We start from the raw sequence: 20,805 nt of genomic DNA on the forward strand, positions 1-20,805 counted from the left end.
TATGATTTATCCATTTTTGGGGTGTTAATGGGAGATAATTTCACATGTTTGATGCAAATTGCAATTCACATACATATGTTTGGTTTAGAGCTGCAGCTAAGAATTATTTTCATCTTTGATTAATCTGACGGCTGTTTTTTCTAATTAACTAATTCATAATTTTGTCTATACAATATGAATATTTCCCAAAACCCTAGTTGACAACATACATATGTTTGTTCAAGGCATATAATTACAATAAATGCTTGATTCGCTGGAACTGGTGAATTATTGGCATATTTGCTTTAAAAAACAAAACAAAAAAGCATTGCACTCAAAATTGATGCAGCAGAACCAGAGATATAGGCTATGGTCTTTTTTTATTTCTTATATTGTATTACTGTTTTTATTCTTTTTACATTCTTCTACCTTTTCAAAACCTGACGCCTTTATAACCCACAATGCAACTCACCCGCAAACAGTTTAGCTGGAGATTCGGGTGTGTCATGCAGCGGAAAGTGTAGCCTCGAGAGATGAGGAGCGGGCAACAGAGGTCTAAGACCCAACCAACGATGACTCAAGTGGCATCACTCGAGGCAATTTGTCCGATTTTGCACAGCTCCCTCTGGAGCCCCAAAATACTTCATGCAACTATTTATCACATATGCATTAGTCCTCCCCCAATATGTGGAAACAGACTCTGATGGGGGCAATTTGGCAGAGGTCCCCTTTAATCAATTAATAAAGCATTGTTGTGTCAGGATGTTTAAATACAGGTCAGAGTGGGGCATCAGTACATTTGCTATAACAACGGTTGTGGTGCCGTGATACAACAAAAGGCTTGTAAAAGTGCTTCCCACAAACTAATAAATTCATCTTGATTTATTATTCCTTTGACTGATTACAAGGATGTAAATATTCAGCTGGAAAATATATAGTCAGGGTGACAGAGTGTCTTCCACAAGCACCCTCATGCTGTCCTGTTGGGTCAGAGCTTCACTGCCACTCACAATTATTTATTAGGCTACATATTCACTCTCTATCCATCACCGCATAGCCACCCAGTCCGGTCACATCTCTTTATGTTTATTACAGTGTCCCACCTTCCCGAGCAGGATGATTGACGTGTTCGGAGAGGACCGAGGTGGGACTTGCGCGCTCCTTCTTCTCCAATCGCGGCTCGAGGGGGCGGAGGCTTTCCATCCATACTCTGATTATGAGTCAGTTACCAGACATAAGCGGAACAATAACAGTTGGTGGTTTACTTTGTGTCCCAAACCTTCACAGGCAGGTTGAGTCCTCCGTGCGTCAAGCTCTCGAGTAGGCTGGTATCGGGAGGTTTCCACCCCACTTTTAATCAGATTAGGAGCCTTGAATGTTCAAGCCTGGTTTTATTTTTTCTTCTTATTCTTCTTCTTCTTCTTCTTCCTTCCCGACAGTAGCGGTGCAGGAGTGGCTAAAGCCAAAAGCAGCGATTCAGATCAGATTTCACCTAAACCAGCTGGGAGAGACACCGAGAGAGAGAGAGAGAGAGAGAGAGAGAGAGAGAGAGAGAGAGAGAGAGAGAGAGAGAGAGAGAGAGAGAGAGAGAGAGAGAGAGAGAGATATTGTCAGTCTCCCTCCTCCCAAATCCAGAAAAGCTTACCAAGGAAAAAGGAGGAGTGTCGGAGCTGACAGAGACGCAGAGGAATTTCCGAGGATATTTTTCTTCTTCTTCTTCTTCTCTCCCCTCCTCCTCCTCCTCTTGATATAAAAATTTAAAAGTTGGAGGCAAGGCAGCGGGCACCGTGGTCAATGATGGACGAGCAGCCTCGGTTGATGCACTCCCACGGGGTAGGCATGGCCGGACACCCCGGCCTGGCGCAGCATATGCAGGATGGCACGGCGGGGACGGACGGAGACGGAAGGAAGCAGGACATCGGAGACATATTACAGCAAATAATGACCATCACAGACCAAAGCTTGGACGAAGCGCAGGCGAGGTGAGGCCGTAGAAAAGAAACTAAACACTTGTGGTGTTAATACGAGAGCGGCGATATTAGCCAGCGGTGTTGGGGATGGAGGGGGGAGATCACGTTGTGGTGTGTTTGTGCCTCCAAATGAAAGCAATTACGCCCAAATGAAGTGCCGTGACTGCGAGGAAGCGAAAAAAAAGAGCATCAAAAAAACTTGTTACGATCCATATTGGATAATTTGAAAGTTATTCTAATTTAGATCACAACTTACAATTAATTATTGCACGATTATTGTAGATTATATTGTATATGATTTGTTAGCCGAAGCAGTTTCCCAGACACTTTTATCTTGTCGCAAAGGAGTTTACCTCGTTAACCCTGTGCTATGATGCCATGTTGAAGATCCTTTGCTGTAGTTTTGATCAGTATTTATCAAAATCACAATGCAAAATACGTTTGAGGCATGTTACAGGTGTAGTGTGGCTGAGTTTTGTTGCATATTATATTATTATTGTTCTTAACTCTAATTGTGTATTTATGTGATCATAATAATAATTCAATTCAAAGGCTAAGGCGTTTAGTTGAAATGTGATTCATATTTTTATTGACTTTGGTTTATATAAATTAGCCTGCTAGAGAAAGCAGGAACATCTGAGAAACAATCGTCACGGTGATATTTTGGTGATTTAAGAATGCCTCACTCTCTTTGTTGCTTTGTTTCTATTTCCACTTGTTTGAATATTGATCTAGAAAGGGATGTCCCTTGTCCTCTTCTTAGGAAACATGCACTGAACTGCCACAGAATGAAACCTGCTCTCTTCAACGTCTTGTGTGAAATAAAAGAGAAAACAGGTAAGTTTTTGTCTTCTTTATTGTTTCTTTTGTTTGCTGGATTGTTGTTTTGCTTGCACTTCCAGATGCTATTGAGAACACAGTGAGCTCTGTGGACTAATAGTGTATCCCCAGTGTCGTAGCATCACCGCTTTTCATTATTTTGCTAAAAGAAAAGAAAACAGATGAGGATCATTGTGACATTCCTCTCTTAAGCCCCTGTCAATTTATTGGGCATGAACAATATTTTTCTTCTGATTTGTGCTACGTTCTCCCTGTCAAACGTCACACGCCATGCATGTGAACAGCATTGGCCCCAGATGAGGGGCTGTCATTGGACTGGAGTGTTTTCATGCCGACATTTGGCCCTTTCTGGGGGCCGGGCTTTCTCCCCCCGCCACGTCTGTTTTCCTTGGCCGGCGTCTGATGGTGTTTGCTAAGTGAGCTGTTTTTAAATGCAGAGGCAGGTCGAGGGGATTTTTCTGTTTATGTTTGCAACGAGGGTCAAAGTCATGAAAAGGAATGTGTTGAATTATTACTCACTTAAGAGCAGATTAAAAGAGGAGCAGCTCACATGATGAAAGCCTGTGAATACTCTCTGAGGGACGGGGCCGAGCGCTGTCTGAGAGGAGGCTTTTCAAAGGAGGAAATACAACCAAAAATGTCCAATACAACCTTATCTGTGAACACAACGCTGAAGCTGTCTTTGAGGTTGTTGAGATAGCCTTGTCGCTTCGTCTGGTCCGTTGCATTCACAGCCACGACAGTTAAAAATACACACAGGGTCGGTATGGAGCCAATACCATTTTCCTTAATGTTGCATGAGCTCTTATTCGTGGACATTTCATTCTAATGAGTCAGAGTTTGGCACAGGTTTTTCTTTCTAACCCCCACCCACCCCCCGAGAAAAAAGTAGAAGGAACCAGCAGACACTTTGGGATTTTCATCAGATTTAAAGGTTAAAGTGCTCTCAGTGAGGAGGAAGCTACAGTAGGTCGGGGCCCTGTTTCTAAATTGCAAGGCTTGGAGAAGTGAGAGAGTAATGCCTGGCTCTTTGTAAACTGTCTGGCGTCTCCCTGGGTTCAACCAGAGTTCGTTTCCAAAAAGAAGAACAAAGTGACTTGGACCTTTTCCTGGCTTTTCCCCCTGCCTCTCTTCTCTTCCCACCGTTCTTGGCAACCCGGGACTTCACAGAGCTTGTGACGAGAGAGAGGCTCCCCTCAGCCTGCAAATTAGGACCAAGTTTGGATGTGAACATAATTCAACATAGTTTATATCCTCTCTTTTTCCCCCTTTCTTTTGAACCAGCGTTTCTGTTGTTGTTGTGTTTTTTAAAACTCCCAAGTGCTTTTGAAAAACATGCTCCAAACCACGAATCGGCGAGCCCTAAAATAACTACGTTGTTTTGGCGAAGACGAAAAAGCGTTTAAAAGTTAAGAATAACCCGAACAATTTGTTAGAGAATGGAGCCTTAATGGCTGCCTCCCTGTGTCCTCCCTGTCTGCGTTTGAAGAGCTGAGCTGCGGCTCATCTTCGCCCATAGGAGGTTTGTGCAGACGAAACCGAAAATCCTTTCACTGCAGTGACAGAGAAAATGACTCAAACCTTCACCATGGCATTTACAGCCAAATGTGCTGAGTGCAGTGTATGCGAGCGGGCTACAGCCTGTAATTTGTCAGGCCTTTTTTTATATCCTTTATAAAGAGTCAGCCGCTCTGTGCCTTTTTACATTGTTGCAGAGTGTCTTTGGGAACAAGTGTGAGCAGGAGGCGAATGCAGCGGTTCAGGTTTGAGGCAGCCCTTCCCCTCGACCTTTTACTAAAGAGTGGAGACATTTATTTTTCAATCATATATCATTTGTTGCATGTAGTTATTCGCCTGCGTTACATGTACCTCTTCACGGTACGGCGGTGTGGGAGTGTTGACAGCAGCAATATGGGACATTGCAGCAATGAGGTGTCCATTGGCGAGCAGCTGACAAACAAGGCGGGAGTGCATGCCAATAGCAGACAGAGCCGGCCTTAACTGATGACCCCACCCCACTCCCTGTATATTTGTGCCGAGGTCGGGCCCGTGTCACGGCAGGAGAGTATTTAGCAAGCTTAAACAAGCTCAGGTTCGCATGCTGGCTTATGGAAAACCAACGGCGGAGGTTTGTGTTACCACTTACAGACGTTCCCTTTAGCCGCCAGTGTTATATTTCATGTTTGCCCTGACTACCGGCCCCCTCGACACACACAAAAACAATTCATATATATATATACATATATTATAATTGTTTCTACAGTTCCTGAGAAGCACTTTGAATGTGTTTTCCTGTGCTTGCTTCACATCCTGTGAAGAGAGTTGGAGAGTGTCTTTGTTTGTGTGGAACCATTACGGCGAGGGAAGCTGGCACGTATGGTTGACTAAGTAAAAGAAGCCAGACACCAAGTCAGTGTTTCTGGGTGTCAGATTTCAGGCCTACCCTCTCGCTCCCTCCCTCTCTCTCTCTCTCTCTCTCTCTCTCTCTCTCTCTCTTTCTATCTCTCTATCTCTATCTCTCTCGATCTCTCTCTCTCTCTCTATCTGCGGGACTGCCTGGGACTGTTTCGTCAGTCCACTCTGTGTCAGCAGCCTCACATTACCCCGATGCAGGCCCGGGTCAGATGGTGAGCTCCTGCATGACTAATGTGATCAGACGGATAATGCATTACACCGGTTGAACTTATCAGAGCCGTAGACCTGCTGAATCAGTCGCTCCCGCTAACTGCAGCCCCCCCTTCCCAAAAGCTCGCCCTGCTAATTTAGACATGTACACACATTTTTGTTATTCACAGCGGTGTTGGTCCTGTCCCTTTCAAGTTTTCATCATCAGCACAAAGCAAAGTTTTTCTTCTGATAACTGTCCTCAAAGTGCTGTGTTGGGTTTAAACTAACAATTAGTTTAGTTATTGATTGGTCTGCTGATTACATCCTTAATTACATTAGTAATCTTTTAGTCCATAATCTTGAAAAAGAGAGAGATTTTTTTCTTTTGTCCAACCTGCACTCAAAAACCCAAAGATGTTAAAAAAGCAACTGGGAACAACAAAGGTTTGGCAATTTGCTTAAAAAACAGGACTGAAATGATGAATCAATTAAGTTGCAGATTCAGTTCCATTAATAAACTGATCGCTTAAGCTCTAGTAGGTATGGCTTGAAATAAATGTAAAGGTGCGTGGTGATAAAACGTCAAATGACTATTTATGGTATTTCCTATAACATTAACACTAAACGTTGATGGAGGTACGAGTTGAGCTCCCATGAAGCAGTGGACAGACTGGTCACTATGGCTCCCAGTGCTGCTGTTTTTCAGTATTTAATTGACATGGCTGTCCATGATGAGTTCAGGGGTTAGTGTTGCCGCTCTTTGTTACTCTCCTCTCATCTCCAGTGACAGATGGAGGCATTAGTTTCCAATGTGGCGCTGTCCTGAAACTAATGGCTATGTCCTTGGTTTCCCCGTGCTAGCAGGGAGACTGTATATCTGTCCCCGGCTTGGAAGTGCCGAAGCAGCAGTTTATCCCCCCATGTTTTAGTTTCCACGGAAATAAGGCTGAACAGGACTCTGTCTGTTCTCTCTTAAATGACTCTAAATAAATAACTTCAAAACGAGTGCAAAGTTTTCCTGAGAAGAAGGTTGCCGGGCTTTGATTTGCGAGTTTATAGGAAACTATTCATCCACTTACCAGAGATGTTTCTCTTGATGAATAATAATAAACACGTTATATATCTCTCTCGCTCTCTCTCTCTCTCTCTCTCTCTCTTTCTCTCTCTCTCTCTCTTTCTCGCTCTTTCTCTCTCTCTATATATATATATATAGATATAGATATAGATGTAGATGTAGATATAGATATATATTTGTGTAAGTATTCTGAGCCGGGATGTGCTGTTTGTGAGTTTATCCTTGCTTTTAAAGTGAGATATGTCAAACAAAAATAGACTGGATTCCTTTTTGCCGACTGACATTTACTCTATATTCATATTTATATTCACTGCATTATCAGTGCACTTCACAAGCTACAGCGTGTATTTTTTTGCTGTTCCCTGTCCTCTGATATAAACTCACTCGCAATTAGGACAGCTAATATATTATGCAAATGTTGACTGGCTTAATTGAGACATGTTAATCATGTTTTAAGAGGCTAATTACAGCCCTGTATATCTGAGGTGGGAGTTGTAATTAGCCATGATAACAGATCTGGCTGTAGAATGGTCATATTCTGCATGTCGACGTATGGCAAAGGAGCGTGCGTGTGTGTGTGTGTGTGTGTGTGTGTGTGTGTGTGTGTGTGTGTGTGTGTGTGTGTGTGTGTGTATGTGTGTGTGTGTGTGTGTGTGTGTGTGTGTGTGTGAGAGCATAGCTAGGTTGTTTGTTGTTGTCCCTTTTTGTGGCGAAGTTGAAACAGCTATTTTCCGCCTCTCTCAGCCTTTTAAACAAATTAAAAATCCAAGTTTGAATTCCTGTGTGGTGTCTGTCTACATGGATGCAAGTAAATGTGTGCCCATGTCCTTTTTAATTAATCAGATGAACTAGTTTTCCGTCCACGTGCATTTTTCACCTTCATGGAAACAGCATTAAGGACGAGGAAACAAGAGGTTTATCAGTTCACCTATTCCACAGAATATGAATGCATTGCATCTCCATCTCTAGTCTGTTTCCTGCATATCTCCATCTAGTTATCAGATGCAGCAGGACTGGCCATTACATAAACAGGGCTTTCATACAAGGCTGTGTTCTTAGTTTTCTGACAGAGATCATATTCAGATCCATTACACTAAGAATGCCTTCCACTTATCGAATATGAAATTGCTTTAGAGAGGAAATTTGCTCCATGGCAGAGTGGAGTTTCTTTTTTTTATCAGATGTTTGTCTCTGGAGCAGCTTTTAGTGTCTACAAAACAGCTCTGGTGACATTATTGCAGTTGCAATTGCCTCAGCCATTGTTTTTCTTATTGGTGCTGTTTGGATATGATTGGATTTTCCACAGTCTGGTGGAATTGCCTCACGCAGAAGGACCGGTGGATGCGTATATATCCTCATATTGTTGGCGTTGAAACACCTGCAGATCGTATTACTGATATGTTCATGGGGCTCCAACTGTGTACTCCAACTTCCCCTGAATTACACCGTTTAGGTTCCCCTATTTCTTAGTCTTAAAAGTGGTTGGGTACATGCACACCATGTCGCATTTCTTTCACCCTCCTGTTTGACTGAAGAATCATTAGCGTTTCTTACATCAAAAGTGTAACCCATACATTCAGATTTTCTCTGGCTCTTTGATCGGGGTGGTTGCCCTGGCAGTTGATAACCTTTAATTTGAGGTGTGGGGATCTCATTCCTCTGGCACCGTGCCACTACGATATAAGTGGTGTGTTGGCAGCATGCTGGGGTTGTATAAAAGGACCCCCACCCGACTTCGATGAACAGTCAAACGTAAAATGGCAAGCGCTCTTCCCTGGCTGACTTAGTAAAAATGACATAAATTAATACATGCTGCTTAAACAGGACCAAGATTAATGGTTGCCTTTCGCAGCGGCTTAGACCCACTGTCAGTCGCTGCTCGCTGCCCAGATGGAATCAACACCAATCAATGAGGCTACCCGACTCTCCCTGGATATCTGCTTTGGATGTCGAGTGGGGCACACACACATACACGCGTACACATTTATATACGTCCTGCACACTGCGCGTTCCCATTCAGACACGCGCTATATATCATGCAAAAACAAACAAACGCATGAATTGCACCCCCGTCGATGCAGTATTTCTGCTCCTCTTTTCAGCATTTCTTCATATAAACTCGCAGGCATATCCTGTATTACTTCCCATACAGTGGGGTGTTCAATCAGGTGCCACAAAGTCAGATGGGGAAGAGCAGTGAGGCTGATGGCTCAGTAGTGATTGGATGTTTCAATTACTGATAGTAATGCCATGGTGTAGTGAGTCATGCAGTGCAGATAGCACCATTTATTTTAATCAGGACAGGGGAGCGATGGGTGTGGATGTGTCTCCCTCGTTTCAGAGTAGTTTCACATTTAGATGCAGGGGAGTGCTCTCTCTCTCTCTCTCTCTCTCTCTCTCTCTCTCTCCCTTTCTCTTTTATTTTCACACATACGCAAACGCACACACTCAGGTGGATTGAGAGTGGAGGAGAGGTTGCCGTGGGTAACGCATAGCGACAAGGTACTCTCTCGGTGAGCTATTCTAATTTATGTTAATAAACCTTGCTGTTGCCGTGAGAGACAAAGGGGCCACAGATGAGCCTTGGTAACCTCGGCACCTTGAGTGGAAGGAAAGGCGCAGACAAAGAACAATGCAGACACACACACACACACACACACACTCGAAAAAAGAGAAAAAGAGAGAAGAGATATCGGAATTGGAGAGAAAGACGCAAATACTGTGGCGGAGAGCGATGATAAATTTAGCCACATAAAGAGTTGTTTTTGTGGCTGCAAAATCAAACAGCCTCATACTGGCAATCTTCATTGTGGCGTGTGGTATCTACTATTTCTGTGTGTGTGTCAGAGTGTGTGCGTGTTGGAGGGGCAGAAATAGGCAGGCAGGCGGTCCCCTGGGATGGTGGCTGATAATTCCGTGGGGCCCACAGAGACACGGGGGTGCTGCAGTTTTGGATCCCTTCCCTGGGCAGATGGGACACCGCATGTAGCATTTAGCACAGTGGGTCCAGAGCACGAGTGTTATAGCAGAGGTCAGCACTTGGCCTCGCTGCCTGGCCCCGGAGAGACCATTTCAGAGACGCAGATAGGGGCCCTTGAATCTGACGTATAATGTCGGCTCTTTCAGGCTAGAAAGGTAACCCTCAGCATTTATGAATCAAGAAAATCACCACAATGTGGATCAAAACACTTCTTGCTTGCTGTGTCTGCAGTGATGTACTGTTAAAAAATAAAAATAATCAATTAGCAAGTCAAAACTGCCATTAGGGTGAGATCATTTTGCTTGTTTCCTTGAATCAGTTTACATCATTACTACTTGCATCATGAAAATTCTCATTAAACTGGAATTGCTTCAGAAATGGTGTTGATTTTCTCAACCACCAGCTGCTTTGACTTGTTATCGTGGAAAATCTACTTTATGTATATATTAAAGGCCTCATTACTAGACTATAATATTTTCCAGCGTGATAACAAACCAGATCTTGACATTTATGGTCTCAGTTCTGATGTCGAACAAGGTGAAATATGTTAACTATTTCCCCAGTTACAGCGATCAGGATTGATAATACAGTGCTGCCGCCTTGCTGGTTCCCTGTACTGTAGATAGCAGTATCTCAACGCGGAGACTGAAAGCTGTGGCTTTCCTTTGTGCCTTCTGTCTGCCAGCTTGCCTTTGGCGGTGTTAGTTCTGGACAGTTAACTCCAACTGAAATTATGTTAATTGCTGTCATTTTCTTTTTTCTACTTGAGCATAATCAGCAAATTATATACTTCTGTTCATTTATTACCAAGCCACTTTTAACAGAGTTTTTACCCTTCAAAGATCAAAAGTCAGGAGGTAGTTTGCTCTTGTGATGAGTGTGTGTGTGTATGTGTGTATATGAAGGTTTGTGTGTACAGATGTGTGTTATCAACTATTTTTGGTTAATAGTTTGTCATTACACCAGCAGCATTGTGTCATAAAATGTCTGGATTTGCATTTAGTGTCGTATACAAAAACAATTGTAATTTGCGTATTAATATCATGAGTATCGATTTATAATTGCTTACATTGCACAGCACTCAAATGCTACATATTGACACTGAAAGGCATCCAAGCAGACCACCTCTGTGAAGTTTATAATACAGAGGTTTTGGTGCCATTGTGTCAGAGAGCTCTCTGAGTTTTAAAGGCCATTTTTTGGGGTTGTCCTCCAGAACGGGATCATGCTCTTCGTGTGTCAGATGTTTCACGTATTTACCAAATACATAGAAATACCTGATTTAAAGATGAATTAAAATGCAGAAATCTTCCCCAAAGCTTGGTCCAATTTTTCACATTGTTTGTTTATTTCCTTTTGGTCTCTGATGTTACACTGTTCTGTGAATCCAGTGTTGTTTGTGTAAATCGGACACTTTGTATTTATTTGTGTGTGTGTGTGTGTGTGTGTGTGTGTGTGTGTGTGTGTGTGTGTGTGTGTATGTGTGTGTGTGTGTGTGTGTGTGTGTGTGTGTGTGTGTGTGTGTACTCACTATAGGAAAGCAATTGTGTGAGGCTAACAAAACAAGCACTCTCATTTCACAAGAAATTAAACATGTCTATTTCTCCTTAGAAAAAGTAGGGGCATTAAAATTATATATATATATATATATATATATATATATATATATCATATCATATATATCATATATATATATATATATATATATATACTTTAAGATGTTCATAATTATAATAATATCTGATAATATTTAGTTGTTGTATATATTTTGTATCTTGTTACATTTTTGCTTTGGAATCTTTATTTATTCAGACTAAAAATGTGAGCTGCCTGTATAGTTGTTAGCGTTTACATAAAAGGCACTTCTCTCTGGAGCGATGTTTGTGTCAGTACCTTGTTCAAGTTCACTCTGAGCCTCGCAGTTAAAGGAGGCTTTTAGTGCTTCTTATCCATGCTTTCACCATTGGTTCACAAGATCTGAACCGACGACCCCGTGACTCCACACATGCCTCTCACGCCTCCGGGGGCGAGCAGCTCTTCTTCTTCTTCTATTACATTTTATTTGGCTTGCTGGCACCACCTTGTATCCGGTTTTATTGGACATGTCCTTCAGCACCGTGTTTAGTTGTCTCCTCCCCTAAACACATAAAATTCCTTTATGTTCCTATTACTTGAGTTTATGAAGAGCGCCTTAAGCCCTCTCCCTGCCGATAAGATCATATTGATAGATTGATATTGGGAGAGCTGTAGTGTGATAAAGGCGCGAGGGTTAAGAGCTTCTTGGATAGTTTAACCTTGATAAAACAGTTGTTTCAGTGAGGCTGATTTTGCCTCATCCGTCTTCATCCGTCAGGGCCCCGCTGAAGTATGCAAATGAAGGCAGTAGAGGGAAGCGCCGTGTGCGGTTAAATGGGGCGTTGCGAATGTGCGGTGTACCGCGCCAACGGGGTGATACTACTTACTGTCCAAATTTAGTGTGTCTCTTCTGAAACATCCTCCCCCACTTTCTTCCTTTTTGTCTGCATTTCAAGAATATATACAGCCCCGAGAGGAACTGTGGCCTCTCGTGAAATGATTACAGCTGTGGCAGCAGCAAAGCAGTTTATGCTCGTACATGTGTTACATTATTATAGATTTTAAATCTTCTTCTGAGCTGGAACGTGGCGACTACAGAACAGTGTGTTATCCCTTTATTTGTGTCTCTGTGCATGCAGTATCTGTATTTGCATGTTGAGGCGGGTTTTATTGCGGCCATATATTTTAGGATTTAGGCGGTTTATTGCGCTAATTAGTGAGTCTTGAGGTGTAAGGGTAATAATCTTTATGATAATAACTGTTTATGCCTTAACACTGCTCTCCATTCACAGTTTACGTTGCTCGGGCAGCTTCATTTGCCTGATTAGTTTTGTACCTACTCAGCAGCATTAGGGGTGTTTTTTTATCTTTTTTTTGTGCATGCTTGATTCTCCCATTTATCTCCTGTGTCGGCATATTGATCGATTCCCCTGCTCACTCATTATTTTGTTCTGTTCTTCACAACTCATTTTCGGAAAGAGAGCCAACACCGAGGCCAGAAACAGATACCATGTCTCCTCTCTGCTGTCTGACTAGCCGCCACACACATAAAGCTGTCAATCAGGAGCTTTCTTGCCTGCCCTTTGTTATGGAACGCCAGCTCTGTGGGTGGGTCCTCTGGGTGATAGATGGCTCAGAGAGCCTATCGGACTGCAGGATGCATCCATCTCTGTCTGAAGCCTGTTAAACAAGCTTGGGAAAGCAGCCATGTAGTCCTAACCACCACTGGCCTCCACTAAAAAACCCCATTAACATTAATGAAGGATAACTTTAAAAGTTCTTCCGTAATAGGCTTGAATTGGATTTATGAGTCAGATAGTTTGCCAGAGAGTACGTCATGAAAAATGTCACTGGTAGATAAATGGAAATGAGCATTTGAAAGCACACTGTTTCAGCAAGGATTTCAGCTCGGCTTAGAAACTTTATTTTTATTTTTTATCTTGCACCTCAATGATTTTCCCCTCCAGGTCTAAAATCCAGCAGCATCTTCAGAGTGTCTGTGAGGGAAAGCGAAGTGTTTGATGTTTTAAGTGACTGCAAAGATAAAGCTGCTCATCTTACACACCGTGCTGCTGTTCCTGGAGAAGAAAAAGAAAAATAAGTTCTTAATACTTTTTTTAAAGGCCTTTCATCCCAGGTGGCACTGGCCATTTCAATATCTTGCAACTACCACTTTACCTGTCTGCAAGGTCCCTATAGATGGCTGATGTGAAACTGCCATTAGCCAGCCAATTCCTCAGCCACAGATTACTGTGCCAGTACGTGGTAATCACAATTTTGAAAAAGTTCTGATTGCGCTCCATCCACTCTACAAAGTGTGGCATAAATGGGTTTTTCGAAGGTCTGCAGTCGGTTGTTGGTATGTTATCATAGTGCATTAGGACTGTCAGAGGCAAAATGGTAGTTTTTGAAACCTCTTTCAATTCGTGTGAATGTTAAAAGGATGCAGAAATACACTCAGTCGGTGATTTTCTTTCAATGCACCTCGGCACTTTTCACTTGCCTCCCATGAAAATATATTTATTTTAAATATTTCTAATTTCATGCATCTCCCCCTCTGTCTCCCCTCCTCTTGCTCCTGCTAACCTCTGATGTCATTAGCGTTGGAGGGAGGTTGAAGGGAGAGAGGGGTTGCTATATTCTTAATGAATTCTGCTGTGCTCTTTGCACTCCCCCACCTAGTTAACCCTACCCCCCTCCAATGCTCATGGTGTCAAATTAGAGCAGCTGGAGAAGGGGAGAACAAGGAGACGGACAAGGTGTCTCTCACCCCACCTCATTTCCTTACTCTCCTTCAGATCACCTAATACAACCTGATACCCATGAACAGTTTCCACGAACAACTCTGCAAAAATGGTTGGATGCACTCCACGAATTTACTTAAATAATTAAGAAGCAGGAGCTGCAGTTAATAAAAGGTTACTCATACAGGGATGCACACGGAAAATACAGTTAAAGGAGGGATTCACCATCCAATATTGCTATGTAAAAGTACTCAATTACAAGTAAACGCATTGCTTTTTTTTTTTTTTATTAAACAAAAAAAAAAGTCAGCACATGCATTGAATGAATGGAAAGTAAATATACTCACTATGCAGAAAGGCCCCTGTTACATGTCGTGTTATACTTCAATATATTAATTATTGGATTATTATTACTGATGAATGAATATGTCCGAAGCATGTTTCCCTTGTAAGCTTGTAACCCTTAAAATGGAGCGTGAATCTCTCTGCAACACTTTGGCACATGTTGCACATGCAGTTCCACTAAAGAGGGATTGTCCCTCTCAACTACTCACTTTGTTTGAATTCAATAATTGTTAGCAACCAATAAAGGTAGAACTATCCAATATTTAACAAGAAATAAATAAATTATATGAATTATATAATATATAGTATACATTATATAATACATCAATTATATAAATGTATGTAGTTTTCCAATCCTATTCATCACCTTAAGAGTTATCCTGTGACCCACTGGAGGCGTACCCACCCCCGGGTTGGGAACCGCTGATAGATACGAATTAGTATAATAATTAAATATGTGTGTGTGATGTAGAAATACCTCAGAACAGTACCTGAATAATTACTTTCCACCACTATCAGTCATTTTGTAATCTCTTCAATAGCCGGTGCCCAACGGACTTTATTTTCAATTCGAGTGGAGATCTCAAAGCTTCCAAATATACCAATTCATATTTCAATTTGATAAGATAGGACAAATAGGTGTAAATATTTCACTTCCAATTAATAGTTGCAACAAACTCATACATAATATATGTCATACTATCAGACTTAAACGCACTTCAGGGGAAATAAAAGGAGGCCGTGGTTATTAAGAGCGCAACCTCAGCTTACCTCGTCTACATTTGTTTGAGTTCATGACTTCCTTCTGTCCACATAAAGTCCTTTTGACAGTCTCCAGAGGGGAGGGCATGAACTCATGTAATGTAGGTGGTATTGCAGAGTGATAGCGGTAGTGACAGTGATAACATATCAGACTCCACCGTAGCTCTGCAGAAAAACACCTCTGCATGATGTCACATCCTCTACTGGTCGGTGATCCTCAGGAAGGAGAAAAACACACCAGCCGGCCAAATCTGCGCAAAGATGCAGGCTACATCGCCGGTAGCGTTTTTTTAACGATGCTAAAGTGTTTCAGGGTAGATTTCTCCTGTGAGCCGAGCAGAGTTGTTGTTGTCTACTTCACCCCGGCGTTAACGGTTGATAGTCCTGACTCAACAGAGAGCCGACATCCCCCCGTGGCTGTGCTTACTCACTCCTGAGCCCAGCGTTTAGTTTTCCTTGGCAGACCCAGGCCACAGCTCATTAGACTAAGAGAATGTGCCTGCCTTAATTAATGATATGTAAATATCCTTGAATTGGCCACATTTGCATATTAAGAGAGATTTGTGGAATCTGTGGAGTAATATATTTTAATTAGGGATTAATTAAAAATAATGGGAATTTCATTTCGCCTGGCAGGTTGTGTTTGGTGTGAAGCGTGTGTCGGGGCCCAATCTTTGAGCGCTGAGGCAGCGACCAACATGTGAAGGAAGCTCTGCTCTTCCACCCCACTATCTGTGCTGCATACAAACACTCAGACACACACACACACACACACACACACACACACACACACACACACACACACACACAAACACTCTGGCATCACATTCCTTGAGATGCCAGAGCCTTCCCAGGGGGTCTTCACAAAGCGCAGTATCTTTGAAAAGCGGGTGAGGATGGTGGGCGGCTGGGGGGGTTGGGCGGTGGGGATCCAGCTTGAACACCCACGATGTGGTTTTGGGGATGGTCCCTCTTTGGCTCAATTTCATCTCCTCTCATCTTTCTTTTTCTTTTTTTGTGTAGTTGGGGAATGGCTCTCAGACATGGAACACTAGTTATGTTGGCAATTATGTTAATGGATGCCATTAGGCCATGATTGTGTATGAGCGAATGGGGAGAAAGGGCACGTATTCAGAGACCCAAGTCAATGTCTGCTTTGATCCATATCTCGGTTACACTTTGCCAAAACAATTTCCAACGCATTCTGTAGTTTTTCCACTCAATAGATCTTCAGTACAGCAAACCGTTTGACCGCCATGTCAGGGGTTGTTTCATCTCAGGCTATTTGTACCGGGTAATGATGTACTCGGTGAGTTTTTCTCTTGACAGCTGTGGAGATATATCTGAATAGAGACAAAGAAACCATCTGTCATCAGCATCGCTAATAGCACTGATAGCACAGCCACTATCACGGCATCTCCTAGGTGGAAATCATCCGCATTACCAAGCATCAAGGCTGCTTCCTGCTTCCTGATGCTCCTCGCAGCAGCATCACACGCAAACGCACTCTTCTCTGTTTTCTCTTATGAAGATTTTTGATGCTCATTTTCGGTCATTTTCGTCGAGCAGAAGGATGCAGTAAATGTCGGTTTTTCTCCAGGCCGGGCTCAAGGCAGTGAGCTCCTTTGGCATTTGTGATGTGTCGTCAGCGCGCTGATGTTATTGATCCAGGACCTTCCGAATTCATTAGGAGATCCAGCACAACTGTGCTGCATCTTTATTTATGTTGCTGCCCCCTCCCTGGCCTGCCTCTCTCTCTCTCTCTCTCTCTCTCTCTCTCTCTCTCTCTCTCTCTCTCTCTCTCTCTCTCTCTGCCTCACTCCCTGTCTGCCTTCCTCTTTCATCCTCCATGCATTATTCTTTTATTATTCTTTTACAGCTGCCTTATCACCCGCATTTTGGTGAGGATAAGACCTGTCATCTTTGGGTCTTGTCTGGGGGGAGGATGGGAGACTTCAAGGGGGGGGAGGTGGATGGGAGGGAGGAGGACGGGTGTAAAGAATGCCTGCCGTCCCCCCACCTCCACCACCACCCGCCGCCTGATATGGACCTCTCTCTCTCTCTCTCTCTCTCTCTCTCTCTCTCTCTCTCTCTCTCTTACTCTCTTTTCTCTGCCACTACCTTGCTCTCTTTCACTCTCGCTCTCGCTGTCTCTCTTTGTAATGAGAATCCCTCCTTAATTGAGGGAGCTGCAGCGATCTGGCCGAGGGCGGCAGGGTTAGATTGTGATACTGGCTACGTGACCGTTATGCTGATAGAGGTGGCAGATCAATAATTTAGGCCCTGACCTTAATGGTGGTGTTAAAATGCTCATTCCTCTGGAGTCTGGAGGCCTTAAAGGTGCAGAGTTGGATAAAGCCACGGAGCTGGCTGGATGTGGAGGTGGGAGTGGGGGATGGTGGTTGAAGCAGATAAGAAGAGAGGTGGAGAAAGGCAGAGAGGGAGAGTGCATTTGCAGTCAGCCCCTCGGTCTGTGAAAGGAGGGATCATGAGTGATGTTTTTCCTGCTTCCACATTCAGACACTCACATTGTCACCAACATTCATCCTCTTACTATCTACATGAATGCCATAAGCTTTTTTAAATTTTTTCTTCCTTTCTGTATTTGGTATCTGCTTGTAATCCGTTTTCATAGGAAATTCTCCACCCATTCTCACTGATGCACTGAATGCATCACCAGACACCAGAAGTGAACAAAGACTGCGGTAACGAGTGGGTTTAATCTGGTTCTGGGCTTGTCTTGTGCTCCTAGCTTTAGGCCATGCACATCGAGGATGCAGACAGCCATCGATTTGATTCTGAGGGACATTAACGTCACGGCCTCATGCGTCTCTCTGAATTTCTAAGAACGGACTCATTCCCTGCTGGCAGGATGCAACCATCTCAGCTCTCCCCTGCTCCCCCCCACCCAGCCAGCCAGCCAGCCAGCCACCCTTAGGGGATGATATATTAGATATAACCAATTCAATTTTATGCAGCCAGGACAGACGCCCTGGGGACATAAACACACACATTTTTAATACACTCCTCACCAGGAAGCCCAATGCGCCAGAGCCTGCGGCTGCCCTGGGTCTCCTCTCACACTCAATTATTAATGTAACGGCCGTAGTGGCTTAATTAAATAATAAAGACAAGCTCACTGCAAAGGAATGGGCCAAGGACAAGTCAGAAAGGAGAGATGGCTTTTCTAAATGTCGAATTTTTATAAACACAAGGACGCAGTGCTGTAAATATGTGACATTGCAATAACATTTGGTTACACAAAATATCTCATCCATCACCAATATTTGATGGTTAATATATGTATTAGGTCACTATTGTTGTATCTATTCAACGAGGAGTCATTTAGAGGAAAAGAGGAGACCATGGTCCATCTAAATTGCTTCGTGAGAGTGGTTTGTCTTATACCATTTCCCCCTCTCCCCCCCCCCCAGAAAGCCCTTAAAAAATAAACATTTGAGGGAGGGGTGTAGACTTTTGGCTTCAAGTACCAGATCTGCTCATAAATCAGTTGTCTTGAGCGTCAGGTCAAACAAGGGCTTGTGATACCTCACCTACATGAAAAGAATGAGTTCCTCAGATTATGGATTCCTGCCACCTCAAGGGCAAGCCAGAGGAAGCACTCCGTCTCCGATATGATGAAATGTGGCGTTATCTTTTACTTTGTTTCATTAGATTCACTGGAGATTACACTCTATCCTCAAAGACTAGATTTTCCAGCTTTCTAAGATGAGCGATCTTCTGGCCTCGGGGCAAAAACATATATTTCCAGCTCCCACCCCCCGAGCCCGTTTCTTGGGGTTCATGCCTGTTTTAACTTGAAATTAATTATTTAAATTCATTTTGAAATGCAGGGTTACATTTTGAGTGGCTTGTTCAAAGGCAAAAGCAGTTTTATTCCACTAATGGCGAGAAAGCTCCGCCATTAGATTGAAAAATAGGCCCATTGTGTGTGTTGACTTGGTGGCGTACTGCGATGAAGGATTGCGACAAACGGGAGTGTTTAAATCGGCGAATTGAAATTAATGCCCTCTCAAAGCCAGGCTTGCTGACGATACATTAAAGCTAATACTCCAGTGAGGTCGAGCAAATGTTTGTTTATATACATGAAATACGCTCAGAGAGAATGAAATGATTGGATTTTGCCCAAGTAAACACTTATATTAAGGGGAGAGACAAAAGAAACAAATTGTGATGCAATGAAAGTGGGGGCGCGTCTGTGTTTTTGAGTAGACTAATCTTTCCTGACATGTTACATTTATAGCCTTATTTTTAATTCTTTTTCTATAATTAACCTTCTTTTTTTTTTTTTGGGAGGCACATCCCTAAAGTATGTTCATTTCTTTTTGTCTGCCGACACATTTAGACACTTTTAAAGGTCATGCCTCAAGTCTGTCTTGTCACATCACTTATTCAGGCTGGTTTTATTTATTCATGCCACTTTTTGATTTTAATAATTTAATACAGTGAAATGTTTCCTTCATACGGCTATAAAGTGCTCGCTAGAAGTGTTGACGTCTCTGAAACGCTGGTTATATGGCCTCTTTATACGGCACGGACAATCCTACATGTAAAGTGCGAGCTGTTGCTGTCAGTTGAAGCTGTAATGCGTATCGATTGAAATCCTCCTCCTCCACTGCAGCCAAAGGACCTCTCAGGTGCCCAGGCGAAGAGGCAGAGTGTAGAAGAGGCTCTTTTTTTTGTACTTTTCTTTTTTCCCCTTTAGAATTTAATGCCAGCAGCTGAGAGTGGTATTTATTTTCCTCAGACTCTGCTCCGCTATCCTGGAGTTGGCAGAGTGATTTTGTAGAATAGAAACATTATAGACTGTTAGTGTCAAAGTGTTAAATGTGATGTATAGAGCTGGGGGTTTCCGAGGGAGGAGGGTGGACAGGGTTGAGGAGGAGGCAGTAAGGAGGTGAGCACTGCCAGCCATAACTGGAGCAAGGTGCTCATGGGAGAGAGGAGCCATCCACCATGTGAGGGATGGCAGGGTAATGTGGCGGGAGGTAATGGCTTTTCTCAGTCCGCTGAAACAGAGGGGAGATCATTAGGGGCTGCCGCGCCGCACCACGCCGTCCGTTTACCCCGACTCTGCCAGTGACTCCTGTCAGAGCAGGGACGTGGAGACACTCATTGTGTTCGTCTGTCTGTTTTTCTTTGGCGCCGGCAGCATTGCTCCAAAGAGCCAAGAGTGTTTGATTATTATTTTGGGCCTTTCTTACCGGGATGGATAGACACTGACACTTTGGCTCACAGCTGCACTCAGATATTTCCTTACCAAATGCCTCTTCAGCTGGGAAATACAGTCAAAGAACGAGGCTCGACCTGATGGCATGCTGTTATTTAACCCTATTTCCCTTTTCCTCAAGCAATTTAGTTGCAGGGGCATTTGAAAAAATAAAAAATAAAGACAAGAAATGTTGCAATCTTATGGTGATTGCAAGTCATTACCACTTTGTTTCATCAAGGTTAGGTTTGACTTTGATTAATTAAAAAGATCACAGTTGTAGTCATAAATGTTGTGTTTCAAGCTGCAGCGAAGCGCTTATATTTATAGTTCAAAACTCAAGTCTTAATCAAAAGAGAAATTGACTTCAGACAGTCTGAGAAGCGTGCAGACAAAAAGCCTCAAAGTGAACGTCTATGCCAAAATGGAGACGCCTCCTTTTATTTTCTTCGAGGTTACTGTTGGCTTTGGTCTGTGTTTGTTTGGTTTACAAATCATTACAGTGGGTTGACATGTATGTCGATGAAACGCATTATATCTGCACGTTTTTCATCAAAAGCTAAATTGTCTTCAAACCACACATCTTTTTTGGAAAAGCTGTGTTCGGAGCTTCACACCACTGTGTGGGACTCTTTATCTGTTTCCCTATATGCAGCATGAATGCCTGAACTCTAATTATAGGGAAAGACAGTGATGGC

The 20,805-nt window shown here is 43.0% G+C and overlaps 1 protein-coding gene across 4 annotated transcripts in view; it reads left to right on the forward strand.

The window, feature by feature from the left end:
- The first annotated feature begins 1,760 nt into the window (after positions 1–1,760).
- Positions 1,761–20,805, forward strand: part of pbx1a (pre-B-cell leukemia homeobox 1a) — a 45,165-nt gene continuing 26,120 nt past the window's right edge. For all 4 annotated transcript variants that reach the window (XM_079223851.1, XM_079223853.1, XM_079223852.1 and 1 more), the window contains exons 1-2: positions 1,761–1,961; positions 2,713–2,786. In XM_079223851.1, coding sequence (XP_079079977.1) covers positions 1,774–1,961; positions 2,713–2,786 — 262 coding nt within the window. In that variant the 5' untranslated portion in view covers positions 1,761–1,773. The remainder of the gene's footprint in view (positions 1,962–2,712; positions 2,787–20,805) is intronic.

The sequence above is a fragment of the Taurulus bubalis genome (genome assembly GCF_910589615.1).
Source record: "Taurulus bubalis genome assembly, chromosome: 1".
NCBI lineage: Eukaryota > Metazoa > Chordata > Actinopteri > Perciformes > Cottidae > Taurulus > Taurulus bubalis.